Source organism: Papaver somniferum, chromosome 7 (genome assembly GCF_003573695.1).
Source record: "Papaver somniferum cultivar HN1 chromosome 7, ASM357369v1, whole genome shotgun sequence".
Classification (NCBI taxonomy): domain Eukaryota; kingdom Viridiplantae; phylum Streptophyta; class Magnoliopsida; order Ranunculales; family Papaveraceae; genus Papaver; species Papaver somniferum.
In genome coordinates this window covers 121,037,149-121,053,821 of record NC_039364.1, presented here as the reverse complement: position 1 = coordinate 121,053,821, position 16,673 = coordinate 121,037,149, and the positions used below count along the sequence as shown (strand labels likewise).

General features: G+C 36.7%; 1 protein-coding gene across 2 annotated transcripts; it reads right to left on the bottom strand.

Annotated features, from left to right (window-relative positions):
- Nucleotides 1-2,348: 2,348 nt before the first annotated feature.
- LOC113298283 (auxin response factor 8-like) lies at nucleotides 2,349-9,950 on the bottom strand. Of its 2 annotated transcripts, none has more exons than XM_026546983.1 (16): nucleotides 9,439-9,950; nucleotides 9,082-9,237; nucleotides 8,687-8,802; nucleotides 8,490-8,588; nucleotides 8,342-8,398; nucleotides 8,103-8,258; nucleotides 7,901-7,985; nucleotides 7,386-7,476; nucleotides 7,127-7,291; nucleotides 6,922-7,044; nucleotides 6,647-6,722; nucleotides 6,348-6,495; nucleotides 4,143-5,134; nucleotides 3,875-4,065; nucleotides 3,055-3,244; nucleotides 2,349-2,679 (listed from the first exon to the last, which is right to left on the bottom strand). In XM_026546983.1, exons 2-15 carry the CDS (start codon nucleotides 9,125-9,127, stop codon nucleotides 3,070-3,072), a joined length of 2,520 nt encoding a protein of 839 aa, XP_026402768.1. In that variant the 5' UTR covers nucleotides 9,128-9,237; nucleotides 9,439-9,950; the 3' UTR covers nucleotides 2,349-2,679; nucleotides 3,055-3,069. The 2 variants fall into 2 exon arrangements, with proteins under 2 accessions (XP_026402768.1, XP_026402769.1); XM_026546984.1 differs by having other exon boundaries at nucleotides 8,687-8,775.
- Between the last annotated feature and the right edge of the window lie 6,723 nt (nucleotides 9,951-16,673).

The following is a 16,673-nucleotide window of genomic DNA, read 5'->3' as shown; positions in this document are numbered from 1 at the left end:
TACAAAAGAAAAATTCAGGAACAAATAAAATAATCAAAATTATTGCCAGCACCATTCAATAGTTTCTAAGAACTGTATATGCATATCTCATCAAATTAGCATGTGTAACTTATAGTTACACATCTAATTAACATGTGTCACTAGTAGATACACATCCATTTAGCTTGTGTACCTATAAGTTACACATTTAATTAGCATGTGTAACTACTAGTTACACATCCATAGTCTACCAATGCTAGTTAAACACGCAGACTGTCACGTAGAGTACACATAGCTGCAAACTGATAAACAAGGATATGGTTATAGAAATCACATGATATCCTTCTCAGAGTCGATAAAAGATGAGATTATAGATGGCTAACATATTTAAAACATGATGTGCATAAAAATATATTTCATACCAAAACACCACCACTAAGACAAACAGAATGTAAAGTAGATCCAACTTACAGTGTCTAACACAGCTCCAACATCCATACCAAACCTCTAAAGCTTCATACAAAAACACCACCACTAACTCCAAATACAAATTATCCATACTAAACCTCTTAGCTTCATACCAAAACACCACCACTAACTAGAAATTACACGAAGATAAGACCTTGGGTGTTTTGGAAGTAATGTCTCAATAATGGGGGGAGGAAAGTTCCTGCAATTGCTTTTGTCTCAACAATTGGGTGCTTTTGTTTGCTTAGCATGTGTAATTAGGAGTTATACATGCACCTGACTAGTGTAACTGAGAATTACACATCCATATATGACATGTGTATCCAGCAGTTCAATGAAAACACATATGTAACTATAAGCTACACATTCAATTAGCATGTGTAACTCCTAATTACACATGTGTATACGCAAATTATACATGTGTATACGCAAGTTACACATGAAATTTGGATGTGTAGACGCAAGTTACACATGTTGTGCATCAGAATTCTAAGACTCGTACACTTGCACAGTAATTTCTAAGTATCAAACTATCCATACACATTAATGAAACAACACAGAACATGTCGTATTGATATAAATTTGTACACAGAATACAAAATTAATGAAACAACACAAAACATGTCATATTGCTATAAATTTGTACACAAAATACATCTATTCATAAAAAATGTTGAAAATAAAGCAAGTTATGTCAAATAAGAAAGAAAGAATCAGCTTACTTACCACTGACTTCAGATCCTCCTCCAAAACTTCTCCAATACCACCAACTCAACCACTACAACCTCCTCATCTTCCACCAGAACCTGCATATCCACCACCAACACTGCCACAGATTCATCAATCAAACGATGTGTAGGCGAGATAAGCAAAATAAAAACAAAAACAAGTCAACAACAACAACAAAAACAACAGAAACAACAATATCCTAAACGCATACCTAGATTTAAAACTTGTTGATTCAATTAAAAACGAGAGAAATCTTATTGATTTTCAGATATTTTCTCGTATGACGAATTCATTTCTGCTGCTGTTGAAGATCTTCTTAGTTCCATTGTTGAATCTGCATAAAAAGTAAGTCATTAGGGTTAAAACTACATTAAAGATCTTCGATTGATTCAAAAAAAAATCAGGTTCTTCTTCTTCTCATATATGAATAGAATCAATCAAAATAAAAATCAAAAACCTAATCGAATTAATCGAACTAAGAAAAGTAAGAATGATGAACCTAATCGGAAATGATTTCTGCTGCTTCGAATCGACTGAAACTTAGATTCGATTCAAAATCTTCACAAAAAACAGTCGATCCAACGAAAACCTAACCTGATGCAGCTTAAAAACTAACTAAAACCTAGATTCAAATGAAATCGATTGAATGATTGATTCGTATTTGAAGATTAACTGATGATCAGCTGCAAAAACTACTGGATCGATTCGTCTTCTTCTTCTTCACAGATCTGAAATGCTGGAGCCGAGAGAGAAAGAGATGGAGAAGAAAGAGAAAGAGAATGAAGAAATGAAATATCTTCTGATATATTCCTCTTGTATATATACTAAAGGGTAGTGTTGCCATTATTAAAATTCATAATAATTAATTATGGGCCAGATCTGAAGAAAATTTGATGTTTTGGGCCTAGTAATATCATTTTCTGAAAGTATGGAGTTGACAATATATGATCCATTTAGTGGGGCTTCTATATATTGAACCCATATAGTAGGGGGTTCTAGTATTTTTCACATAAATATATTCATAACCGAAGCAAAGCACATCATATCCATGTTCGATGAGATGTAGATTCTAGAAGAGCAAAAGCAGAAAAGTTGTCATTTACTGTACGACACTGATGCATTTTGGTTTTTCAATTTTGAGAAGTCAAAACTACTACTCATATGGTCGAGAGGAATACAAACACATGCTATAACACCATAATGAGCATTTAAGCAATAGTCCATAAACATAGATATGACTGCTGTTACAGAGGGTTTTAATCAGAGAGTAACCAATTTGTGAACAGTCTAGTGAAAGAGCTGTTCCAGGGGAAAACCTAAAAATGGTTTAACATGCACCATAATGACTGTATATGCATTTATATTACAAAAGGAAGCAATTTAGTCCCTAATATATAGTCTGGAATAACTCGACTTCACTATTTAAAACAAATAGTACTTCACTACTAAAGCAAACACTTTATGCTCGCTTTCCCCGGAAACTTAAAACCAGTGAAGAAGCACCTGCATGGTTCAGATACATTAATAAGCTATAGATAACACAGACAAAATGTTCACAGTTCTACCAATAAATGAAAGAGAGAGTTATCTTTCTGGATGACTTAAACTGGGTTCCCAAAAAGATGTCAAATTATTCTACAAATACTCTCAAAAGATCAAAATGCCAAACTTTGGTTTCAAAACTTACTTTTGAATGCTTCAAGGAGCTGATTAACATCAGCTTGACGTAGTTCACACACAGGCTCAAAACTTGAAAAGGTGTAAAACACTTGTGCAAATGAAAGATATGTCGCACATAAAATTGTGCGAAGGCATGACATTCTACAAATAGGGTAGTAAACAGCATTCTCAATCTGTATAAGAAATAAAAGTACGTACCATTTTCTATCCTTGTCAATATTCGAGGGAACCAACAGAGGATATGCCAGACACAAGGTTTCTAGAATCACAAGTATTACTGTTAAGCCTTTGACCATTTGAGCTTAACGATTCAATCCCATGTTTCCCCAGTTTCAGCACATCCTCTGGAGAAAGTATCTTTATATACCAGACATTATTAACAAATGCCCTGCAAAATCAATCAACTATATCAGCACTACCAAAAGATGCAGATATCTTATAGCTCGAATATGTGCTAGTCATAGTAATTCAACCATTAAATATTTTACAAAACACCATAGATTCAAAACAAACTATGTGAGGTGGTGTAGAAGGTGCAAAATTTGTGAATGACTTCAGTTCAATACTTCGCAAAACTAGAATAGTTGATAGAATACAAGCCTCACATTCTGCAATTTGGGTGAAGCTTGTCTCAAGAAGAAAAACCAACAGAAAGTACAAATAACTCGCAAACCAGCTAGAACCAAATCAAATAAGAAGCAGGGTTTTGATTAATTAAGTTTTATTAACAACTTTTGTCCTTTTAAGATAATAATAACTGTTTGGAATCCTAACTGGATATTGGAGAAACATCCGGCCAAAAATATAATCATTTATAGACCTTACTCCTGTTTATTCAGACCCATTTGCCAAATTTGTATCTAAGAACGTTATATGAGGGATAAGAACTGAATATCGAAGAAGCCAATATTTACTCGTTTAAAGATCCTATTCTGAGTAATTAACTTGTGAACACTGCGAGAAAAAAAAAACATTTCTAATCTTCTGTCTATACAAAGAAAAAGAAGGATATACTTACTCCCACGGATCGTCGCCAAGGAGAAGCACATCATTCTCCCTGTCAACGAACACAAGCTGCCAGCCTGATCTCAAAGGGCCTAACTGACCCTCAACTCCAAACATCTGACCCAGTTCCTCTCTCAGCTCATCATAGCTGCTAAACCGGCCAATGTCCAACGACCTCCCTACAGTTGATCCTGATTTGTAAACCTGCATATAAATACAGCACAAATGTTTAGGGCTTTCAGAGTATATATGTGAAAATAAACTTTACTTGTACCACTCACCTTCACAAATGTTCTGGTTGGTGGATCAACTGGAGCTGCACTCTGGACAAACTCAGACGAATCATCCACGCAACCGAAAAGAGACCTTTGATACCCAGACCCATCAAATGGCATTGGGGACACTTCAGCATCAATCGAGGTGCTACCAAGTGTCGGTACAGCACCAGGAATTAAGAGTGGGGACGAGTCCATGTTGACACCAAAAAATTGTTGTGTCTGCGTATCGCCACTACAGTTGTCCGGCTCCACAATACCGTCTTTCCCAGGGAAAGGTGGGAGAGAACCTGAGTTACCAAAATTATTGGCTTGTGAATAAGAGAATTTTGGAGCCCACGATTGCTGGTTTTGCTGGTCATTAAGCATCGACTGACTAGTTCTTGAGAAGTTCAGAAGATTGCCACTCCCTTCAGGACAAATAGAACCTAGCATATTCTGTATGGACGGACTAAGTGGTGCCGAAAATGTTATATTTGAATCTGTAAAATCTGGTTTATGAACGAAAGTGGACATAGGCGTTTCATGCTGCTCGAATTGATTGTTTGGAATCTGAAAATTTTGTTGAAAATTGTGTTGTTGTGATTGTTGATTCTGACTATGCTGGCCATTAGGTGGCTGTTGTAGAATAGGAGAAGACTGATTGTCTGACATGGTTTGAGACTGGGCATGTAGAATCTGTTGCGGATGTGATTGTTGAATAATTTGCTGCTCCTGCAAGAGTTGATTTGGGTTGCATGATTGTTGAAGGTATTGGAGAGGTTGCTGAAATTGCATATATTGTTGTTTCATCGGATCTCCACCTCTTATATCTTGCAAAGCAGCAGCTGTAATTGTTTGATACCGCTGATCATGTTCATTTCCCAGCAATGACGGGTCAAGCCTCTGCTGCATCCAGGGTGCCATTCCAAGTCCCTGAAAATTAAGGGACTGAAGGCTTCGGTCTGCAGTATCCCCTCTCAACCACATGAGAGCATTAGTCGGACCATCTTTATTATCTGAGAAAATGCTGACAGGTGTTAGAAAAGGATGAAAACTTGATAACCCTCTCAAAACTAAGTTATACAGATATGATTACGCTACATATGAAGCTCTGTGAAAAAGGAACCTGTGGCACTGAACCTAAATGTATTTCCTACTTCCTATCTAGTTTTTATTATTTACACGTCTTGAAGGGATATTCATTTTTCAACCACTGAGACAACTTAGCGCTACTCTAGCAAAACTCCATTTCTTAACAGGGGGAACACACAACCGTGGAGAAAATCGACAAGAAGACTGATATATCATTGCTCTCTTGCCACAGCTAGAAGAGCTGATTGAGTTGACATAGAATACAGATATACCGCCAACATAAATGCACTGAAGTCACCATAGGAACAGAGCAAGGGTTTGTGCACTATCAGGAAGCAAGCTATAACAATATAGCCAGAGATGATACTCCATAGATAAATGAAAAAGGAGGACAATTGAAATGTAGCCTTAAGAAATAAGGACACATAACATGCGCAGCCACAATACAGGCCCCTGGTTATTCGTTTTTTAACAAAAGTTCAATATATGATATCTGAGGTGGCAACTATTCATAACATCAAGAGCCGCTTTGGTTTAGAAGTAAAATTTCTGATGTTTATTCAAGTAAAAAGGTGATGTAAAATAAACATCTTAGGGTGACAGCTTATCTTCTGAGATTCGAGAAAGATGGGAAACAAAATTGTGAAGATCAGTTCACAAGGCAGCCAGTTCCTTGCTGGGAGCCAACAAGGCGTAATCGCAAGTGACATGCCTTAGTCGAGTTCAGTTTACACTATACACTACATAGTTCGTTGCTGGGGAGCACAGATAAGGCATGACAGTAATTATTCATCAGTGTTTAAGAAGCGCAACAAATTGTGCATGATTTTTAAAAATAGAAATTTTGCATACAGATACTTGTTAGAAGAAAAGAACGCCATTTGCAAGAAGAAACTTCCACAAGCTTTAATTCTTTGAAAAGTGAGAAAAAGATTGTAAAATAATGTATCAAATTAAAAGGATTCACCAGCATAAAAGATGAAAAAAGACATCCAAATATAAACTAGATAAAATTTAAGATTAGCGGCAATTTTCCTGCCACAGACAAATGGGGAAACATTTAACAAAAATAAACCAACAGAAAGAGGAAGGACCAATTCACATTGAGAAAGCCAAAATCATAATATTTTAATTTACCATTGAATGAAGATACTCCAGGATGCCAAGGTCGCTTCAGCCTGAGCGGAAACAACGATGGGTACATCGGGAAAGTTGTCAGGGGCTCTATTTCCCACAGCGACACCCTCGGCTGTCTCTCTCCTGCTGTTGACTCATCCCAGCCAACCTACAGCAGTTTTATTAGGTTTATCAAGTACGCAAAGATCAACAGGTCCGATTATTGAAAAGATAGTCTGTCAGCCTCAAAGGTAGTCTATATATATAATTTTATCAAAGACGCCAATTGTAAGAAAGTACAAGAACTCGCGCATACGTACCTTGACCGACCGCCAGTGAGAATTTGGCCAACGAGCAGGATCCAGATCCACTATGCCAGTTATAGTTCCCATGTATCTGATTGCAAGAGTTGAGCACACAAATCAGAAAAGGAAATAAACTTCGGCAAATTAACGAGCTCCAGAATCATACAAAACTCAGTGGTGACGAAGTGTGTTAGCAATATACTTAAATCCTACTGCGAGAAGCCTCTAACAACACAAACATAAAGGAAACCAAACACTTTGGAATATATATGAATGTAGTACTAAAATACCTACGGACGCTTGATTCTTCTGTCTCAAAGAGCATGCGGAAACGCATACCAACAGAAACACGAGTGTGGAACACGGCCTTTGCATATTTCGAAAGGGGTATGACAAACTCAGACGGACTTGCTCTGCAACAAAGATATGAACGAATAAGTGGAAAAGATACTGCTGCCAAAACCTGCTGAGATAGAATGTTCCTAGTGCTTCTACCTTGGGTTATAGAAAATTGTAAAACGACTGTTCGTTGCGGCAGCATGCGCTGCAGCAGCAAGAAGTCCAATATGCATACTATCACTGGATAGCACAGATGAAGGCATCACAGTCTGCGGTCGACTGGCGCGGCGGATTCCCAGCAGTAACTGATTCTTTTCATTCCTGATCAATGATGGAAGAATTTAATGAAAACAGTTACCTGAGTGCTGCCTCCCCTGAATTTTTCAAAAAAAAATGACTAGGAGATTGTGCATACCAGATAAAAAGAACCGAATCTCCAGCAACAAGTCTCTTGGCACTAACAAACACACTCCACCCGGTGGTAAGAAGGTGTCGTTTAGGCTGTCCTGTGTGATTGATGAGGTACACAAGGTCAAAATTGTTCTGTTTCATAATCTGTATGTAAGATATGGCTCTAGTATAAACATTGATTTAGAATGCAGAGAGAACTTAGTGATGGTCTCATTGGTCAGTTAATATAATGCATGCAACATGTGCATTTCTCGGGCAGAATAGGAAATATAAGACTCTAACATGGATAGAGATTTAGCATAGGATGGGTAGAACATAAAAGTGGACTGGGATGTTCTAGGATTATAAAGTGATATACACAGTAAACCTGTGTACATCCTTATCTATCCACCTAGCAGAATATAATTCAACAAGTAGTCACAAGTTTGTCAATATGTGTCTATGTGCAGCTCAATTACATATAAGCTTTTTACATTTTGCAAGGATTATTTAGCTCTGATGGTGTCCAATATAACCTACCTCGGAAAATGTGTCTAAATTTCCACTCTACGTCATGAAGATCCCGTGCAATAAGCTCCTGAGCTGGTGGTTGTTGAGAAAAATCCTGAAAAACAAAGAGTTACAATGTTTTAAGCCAATTAAATATCTTGACTCTGAGTCGGGATATGGAGGAGAAATGGCTTAACCAATACAACATTCCGCAGAAATTGCCAATGCATACCAGTGGTGGAAACACTTTTTCAGCAGCACGGCGAGGAACAGAGAACCCTCCATGAGTACTAGTGTCACTAGCAGTTAGAGTCTTGCAGAAATAGTTTGTAGGCTGCTTGCTTGGAATACCCAAATCAGCGGGGAGATAAGTATCTTTCTGTTCTTGCTGAAAATTCGATGGAAAAACAAAGTTATTACCCTTCTTCGAAATTTGATTCATGTAACAAATACGAGATTTACCAAGGTTACCTGCGTCAATGGCTGCAAAGTCATTTGTGCATAGACTTCATCTGTCTCAACATCTGCCTGAAATTTCTCATAAAATATCAGAATTAATTTGCAAAATAGGATTTATTTATAAGAAATAAAATAAAACAAAAATAAGACAGAAACTTACATGCATTGTAACATTATGAAGCTGGCAGATAAGTTGTGGAGGAAGATTAGGGTAATTAGGGATATGGCCATCAACCTCCTTGTTTGTTGAAGCAGCAACCTGTTATCATAAGCAAAATTGTTATCCTTAATTAAAACTGTAAGACTAACTAATAAAAAAAGCAAATTAAAAAGTTGATCTTCTTCATGTGTAAGTACCTGCTCACTGTGGCCCTGAGGGAAGTAAACGACGCGGCTACCGACAGTGGGTAGGGACACAAGAGGACCAGCACAGGCATGCCAAAGCTCTGAATTCAAACATCTTTTCTCAGACCCTAAATTCACAGAAGAATTTTTTGAAACAGTAAATATTTACAGTCATGGGTGGTGGTCATCGTCATCATCCTCTCTTGAATTAATTCTTGAAAACTACAGACTAAATAGGTCCAAACCGTTGGATGGTCCTCGGAAAATTACAACACATGAAGTTAAGGACCCATCCAACGGTCTACATCTTGAAAAGAGAAGACATCATCCTTTAAAAATATAAATTCTGCACAGATCACAAGAAACATAATTGAAGATGAACAAAGAAGAATTGGTGGTTTGTTTACCTTCGTGACTCTGTTGTCCCAACCCTGAAGACGATGAAAGCTTCATTTTCAAAACCCTAACTTTCTTAAATGATGATATATCTTTACTGATGAAGACATCGATAGTTCAGCTTTTTTAACTCCGTTGTTTCTAGCTCATCTTTTGACAAAAAGATCCTAAAATACAATTCCAGAAAAATCACATAAATAACTATAAACTCTTCATCAGCATTTAACAAAATCTTTACCTTCTCACTCAATTAAGCAAATGATTTCTAGAAACAAGAAGATATTCTCAATTCAGCTAGAAATTCTCTCACTCTCTGAGTTGAAGTGACTAAAAATTCCAAAAGAGCAAGTGAAAAAGATTATATATACCTTGGAAGAAATGATTAATGATTCTGCAACTTTGATGAACTAAACAATGAAAAAACACTTTCTCTCTCTCTGTAAACAAACTGTAAAGCTATACTAGAACTACTTCTTCTTCTTCTTCTCAAGTTCTTTAACAAAGAACAAAATCCGGAAAAGTGGAAAAGAAAAATAAAAATCAAAGGTGAAAGAGAAAGGACAGAGGAAGTTAAAAATTATATGTAGGGTTCAGAAACCGAGCATTATTTTTCTTGCACCCAAATCCAAAACAGTAAAAGCGTGAAAGAACATCCATCAACCAAGCTCTGATGAAGAAAAACTCTCGTTGTTCGAGATCGCCATGAAATAACTTTTTACAAGCTCTTTAAGTATATCTCAAAACCTGAACCAGATAGATAATAATTTAATTTGTAACACAGATTGATAAAAATCTACACTAGACCGGAGAGAGAAAAAGAAACAAAAGAGAAAAAATGGAAAAGCTTCCTTTATATGTCTATCGCTATCGTTTTTTAAAACCTACAAGAAAAAATTGAAAAATGGATATATACTTCAGTAACTGTAGAAGACCTTTGCTTTTATGAAATTAAAAAAAGAAGGAAAAAAAAAAGTGGCAAGAAAAATTATTTTGCAGGATTTAGGGAAAGAGATAATCTGAGACGTTAAATAAATCCGTACTTGATTAATCAGGACCGTTCAAAGAATTTTCTGATGCTCTGACTGACAAGACGTGAAGCATGTGCACTGCATCCATTAGTGGTCGTTGTCAGAGTACGGAATGGGGAGTGAGATATTAATTTTTTAATTATTTATTTTATTCTTCGTATCTTTTAGTGGTGATAATATTTAGCATATACACTTTAGCTATACATTCCACGGGTTATAACCCCAAAGGTGTCACTATCCATCCATAAAAAACCCATCAAAACAAAAATAACACAAAAATCCCAACAAAACAAAGGTAACTGGCGGTTGATGAAACCCCAAAAAATTTGACGAAACCAATTTTAAAATTTGGGGTTTTTTTATCAATTTTTAAAAATTTGGAGCTTTTGTATTAATTTTATTTAAGATGGAGTTTTAATGGATCCCAATATTTGAGTGGGGTTTTGGTACCACAAGTTTGGTCACCTTGGATTTTTATGACTAGTTTTGTTAGGCTATACAATACATGATTTTGTCGCGGCCAAGTTGCCAAATGTTGTCATCCAACATGGATCCAGGTAGAACTCCTGGTGTGTACTAATTTGTTGAAGGTGAAGGTAGGGGCGGAACCAGGATTGAAGATTGGGGGTGGTTTGGGAAATTTTATGTACACTCATAACTTCTTTTTTTTTGCGATGCAAAGATTAAAAGAAGATTACCTATTCGATGACAATTGAAGAGTTCCTGAACTTCCAGTAAGCAATCCATACCAGTTGAAAAATTGTTATAGGCTTGCGAGCATATCTCATACCTGTAAACAAAAACAACCAACAATAACGTTCAACAATCTAAAAATTAAGTCAGAAAGACAATAAAGACAGAGAAAAATAACATTGCTTATTACCTGTCATGGTTTTTCCAAGAGTATTACAATCAATTCCGTAGTACTGGTAACCAATATATCCTAAATAATAATAAGAAATAGAAGAAAAGCTAACGACATACCACATACAAATACCAAGAACCCATTGAACACCATGAATCCAAAAAAAGGGTTTCATATATGCATATATCTATATTATAAAAAGAAGTGGTGTGTGTAGCCTTACAGATCCGACCATCGATTTCATCATCCAACGACTCGGATCGATTCGTTATATGTTCTATATATACGTCCGCCCGATCCCGTTTTTAACATATAATTTTGGACGGCGCGGATGATGCCCGGCCCAACCAAAATTCCCTAATTTTACTTTGACCAATTTTTAGGTTTCATGAACCGCACCCTAACCTTACCGTGACCAATTAAATTCGTGGTCTACTCGATTTGATTAGCCAGGACGCATGCATACACATTTGAGAACCCATTACTAAATTTTGTAATGGGCTAGACAGCTATTACTAAATATCTATGTACATGGGCTCCACAGCTCTCCCAAATTTTGTATGGACGCATGCATAGGGGTGAGCATTTGATCCATAATCCGTGGATTTAACCGGGACCAACCGTTCATTTGCGGATGGGTGTCCGGACCGTTCGTTAATGGGTTGGATGCAGATGGAATTTTTAAAATCCAACAGATAAAGGATCGGGTCCGGATGCAACCTTGAAAATCCGTTGGACATCCATATTCGTTAAATTAAGGACATTTATATAGTTCTAGAAAATGTTATGGATCATTTAGGAATTTTTAAGATGTTTGCTTGGGGTGACGTACATCGCATTTTTATATTTGCATACATATATAAGATATATAGGTTTTATAAGGAGTCATTTGTGGTAGCTTTATTTTCTTTACTATAAATTTTAACTAAAACAAATCCATTGGATTATCCGCATCCAATCCGTCCATACGTGCATCCATTGGATGCAAATCCGTTGGATATGGATTGGATGTGGATGCCAAATTTGAAATCCGTAGTGTAATGGATTGGATGCGGATGAGGTGAAAACCGGTCCATCTATATTATGAAAAGAAGTGGTGTGTATGTAGCCTTACAAATCCGACCATCGATTTCGTCATCCAACGGTTCGGATCGATTCTTTATATGTTCTATATAGACGTCCGTCCGATCCCGTTTTTAACATATAATTTTGGACGGTGCAGATTATGCCCGGCCCAACCAAAATTCCCTAATTTTACTTTGACAAATTTTTAGGTTTCATGAACCGCACCCTAACCTTACCGTGACCAATTAAATTCGTGGTCTACTCGATTTGATTAGCCAGGACGCATGCATACACATTTGAGAACCCATTACTAAATTTGTAATGGGCTAGAAAACTATTACTAAATATCTATGTACATGGGCTCCACAGCTCTCCCAAATTTTGTATGGACGCGTGCATAGGGGTGAGCATTTGATCCATAATCCGTGGATTTAACCGGGACCAACCGTTCATTTGCGGATGGGTGTCCGGACCGTTCGTTAATGGATTGGATGCGGATGGAATTTTTAAAATCCAACGGATAAAGGATCGGGCCCGGATGCAACCTTGAAAATCCGTTGGACATCCATATCCGTTAAATTAAGGACATTTATATAGTTCTAAAAAATGTTATGGATCATTTAGGAATTTTTAAAATGTTTGCTTGGGGTGACGTACATCGCATTTTTATATTTGCATACATATATAAGATATATAGGTTTTATAAGGAGTCATTTGTGTTAGCTTTAGTTTCTTTACTATAAATTTTAACTAAAACAAATTCATTGGATTATCCGCATCCAATCCGTCCATCCGTGCATCCATTGGATGCAAATCCGTTGGATATGGATTGGATGCGGATGCCAAATTTGAAATCCGTAGTGCAATGGATTGGATGCGGATGAGGTGAAAACCGGTCCATACCGCCCATGCTCACCCCGGCATGCATACAGAGTTGCTAGACCTGCTTGCTAAAATAACATCTACTTATCAAGTTAATAACTTCATTCCTCGTGTCGGTATTGGTGCATGCGGAGGACGACACGTTAATCATATTTAATATTAGTAAAGGAGATTCAATAAGCTAAGGTTCACGACAAACTTAGAGTATTACTACCCCATTACGGCAGTATCCTGTGCTAGATTTAATTAGCTGATTTACCTCAGTTTTATATTTTTCGTATTAGATTTGTATTAGAGTTCTATTTACATAATAGTTTCTAAATTAACTACGTTTAGAATATAGGAAACACGAAAAGAAAAAGAAAAGGAAAAAAAATATAAATTTTAGGAAGTTAGGAATATAGGAAATCAGTAAATCAAATCTTAATTAGGGGATCACATTTGACTCTTGATTTTCTAATCCACGGCCCGGCTGCTATGGCCCGACTGACTAAACACGACCCGATCATTATATGTTAACTAAATTTTAATGCGGGGACTATATTTGATTCTAGATTTTCTAATCCACGACCGGGGTCGTAGGCCCCGACTGCTATGACCCGACTGATCAAACACGAAACAATCATTACATGCTGACTAAAATTTTATGTGAGGATATTGACCGGACGGCCGAACAGTAAACAAAACTCGAAAAAGGTTGATCCCCGGCCTACCTAGTCTATATTATAAAAAGAAGTGGTGTGTGTGTAGGAGTATAAATCCGACCCTTGATTTCGTCATCCCACGACGCGGATCGATTCGTTATATGTTGTATATAGACGTCCGTTCGATCGTTGGGTTTCCTGATTTGACTTTGTCTCCATAAATTTTCCTTACTTGAATTCATTTTTGATGTACATCCGTCCATTGGCGAGACATACATCCGTCATGCGATTCCTAGATTTTCCTTGTATAACCCTGTTTCTAAATTCAAAACAGTTTCCTAACATTTAATTACCAAAAACACGTTGATATTGATTTTATTTATAATTGTTTCCTACAGTTTCATTCCCACCGTCAAGCTTCTCTCCAAACCCTCCAACCCTAATTCAATTATTTACAATCAAAATTGACCCGTAAAACACATGGTCTTTACTGGGATACCGGTAGTCCGGAGTGTTGCGTGATCTATCCGACATATTAGAGTTTCTCCACCAAATTAAAAAGAGACCTTTTGATTCCTTGAAAGTTTTCACTGGATAAAAAATCGGACTAACACCACTAGGTGGTTCGCTTCACAGTTGAAATTTTAGGACTATATGCCTTATCGAATACAATAAACAAAGGCAGTTTCAAGCAGGGGATCACGTTTACTTAACGAGGAAGCTAATGTGACCATGCTTTGGCCCAAATAGATTCCTGACATTATCTCTAATTCCTAAAATTACTAAACTCTGTTAGTTCTTGTTGACCCTATAGTTTCGAACCTTGAATCAATTCCTCATCGCTTTTACCAATCGATTTTATATTTAGACTATGCGACAAAGATTACGATACATCCCAACTATCTATTTATATCATAAGTCTAAAAAACTAGAGATAGTCGAGATCTCCCGAAAAATACAAAGAAAAGTCAGGGATTTTATTATCTTTCATCTCCAAGATGAGGACTTTTCATTGTCGATCAGGATTACCAAAGTTAGGACTTACCTAAGCCCAACTTAGCATAATTTAATTACCGATTTTCTATTCGGACCAAATTTCTTGTTAATTATCGATTTCATAATTTGGCTGAATTTCTTAATGACCATATTTCCAATCATAACAACTCTCTATTGCGAACTTAAAAATTCACTAGTCACAAAATAATTTTCAGGTTAAACAAGAGAAGCTTATGTAGTTGGTGATGCTGTGGAGAAAACGGATGCTGATCAAGGGAAAAAAGGGTTGGTTGATCAATTTATAAGTTTTTGGTGAGAGAAAAAAAAAAGAGGATCACAGTTGGTGCGTAAAAATTTCTACAACTAATTAAACAACGCGAAGCTTTAGACCTCAAAATAAGACACTTCTACAACTTAGTAGTTAATTAACTTAAAATTTGTTGATTAGTAATTAATTGGAATAATATATAAGTTTTATCAAGTGGTTTATGTGCATCTATATTATTGAAAAAAGTGGTGTATGTATCCTTGTGGTAGTGATCGATAGTTCGTGAGGCATAAATCTATCTATCCGTTGTGTATACAAATGGGTTATGTTCGTTGTGACTCAATTTTTCTAATATAGCTTAATTTCCATAATTAGATTTCTAATCTAAATTAGTTTTGTAATTTAAAACATTTAACTTTAATGCTAAATATTAGTTTTGACGCTAAATTTTCTAACCAACAGCGGGGCCGTAAGCTTCGGCTTATTTCACCCGACCACATCGAGGCCGCAGGTCCCCTCTAATTTATAGTCCTATTGCCATAGATTTCGACCTAATCACAACTAATTTTAACGTGCAAACATTACTTGCCACTATTGCTAATCCACGTTAGGGGTCGTAAGCCCCGACTTATTTAACCCGACCAGCGAGACATCCCCTGATCAATCTATAAGCTCAACTCCTGGGCTACATGCCTCGACTCAACCTCTGAATTTTAACCAAAATGGATACTATGTTGGACCCTTGATTTCCTAATCTACGGCCGGGGCCTAATTTGACTCGACCAGCAAAAAACTAAAACCGTAGGTCCTTTAGCTAGCACTATACCGTTCCTATTATCCGGGGTTACTATTACCTGACTAACTAAAAACAATATTATAACCTGGCTATTGATATCACCCCGACCAACTTGCGTGTTGACTAAAATATTGTGGGAAGAGACAAATCGGCCGACCAAATAACCTAAAAGAAATCGATAAAGGTTGAGCCCCGGCCGTAGGCCGGGGTGATACCTAGTGTTTTACCAAATATATATATTAAGTTTTCCAAAATATACACATAAAAGTGTTTTACCAAATAATGTCAGAAACCCATATCCCAAAATATACACATAAAAGTGTTCTGTCAAAACCTGACTATCGCCAACCGAAGCCTAGTACGTAAGTGGTACCCTGCGATCGTACATGGCGTCAAATTCATCTATGATTGTCAATAGCTCCTGCAATTTCTCGTTCGATGCAGATCATCATGCAATCCCTAAGAAAAACTTTTTCCATCTTGTTGCGAGCAGCTGTTTTAACCAATTTCATTGTTGAAAAATATCTTTTTGCAATTGTCGTAGAGAACCCAATGTCTTTTTCATGAAAGTAAGCAGTAATTGAAAGAATTTCATCCTCAAGATCACATCAAATCAAAGCAATCACCTTACCTAGGGTTTTCTTTTCTTTCGCCTCTTTTCCCTTCTCCCGCAGCCCCGCTTGACGAACATAACAATTTTTTTTTTATTTTCCTCGTACATTTTGGTTTAAGCGGATTGTTACCCTGGCTTGACTAAATGTAAACCTGAGGTTTGAACTCAAATGGGCCAACTTTTACTACTTCATAGAAAAAAAATCTTTCTTAGGGGTGGCCCAAACTAGGGGGAGCCTGTACATGCTTCCTCCCCTGGGTGAAGGCCTAAATGAATTCCTGGATCAGATTAATTTTGATTAAGAGTGTCTCATCTGGTCTACCTACGTATTATTTTTGAGAAATTAAGTAATATAGGCCTATTCGAAACCCAGTTTACAAATATATGCCGTTTTTTTTTCTTTCAAATTTTCAAATATATGCATGTTTCCATTTTTCTACCCATCT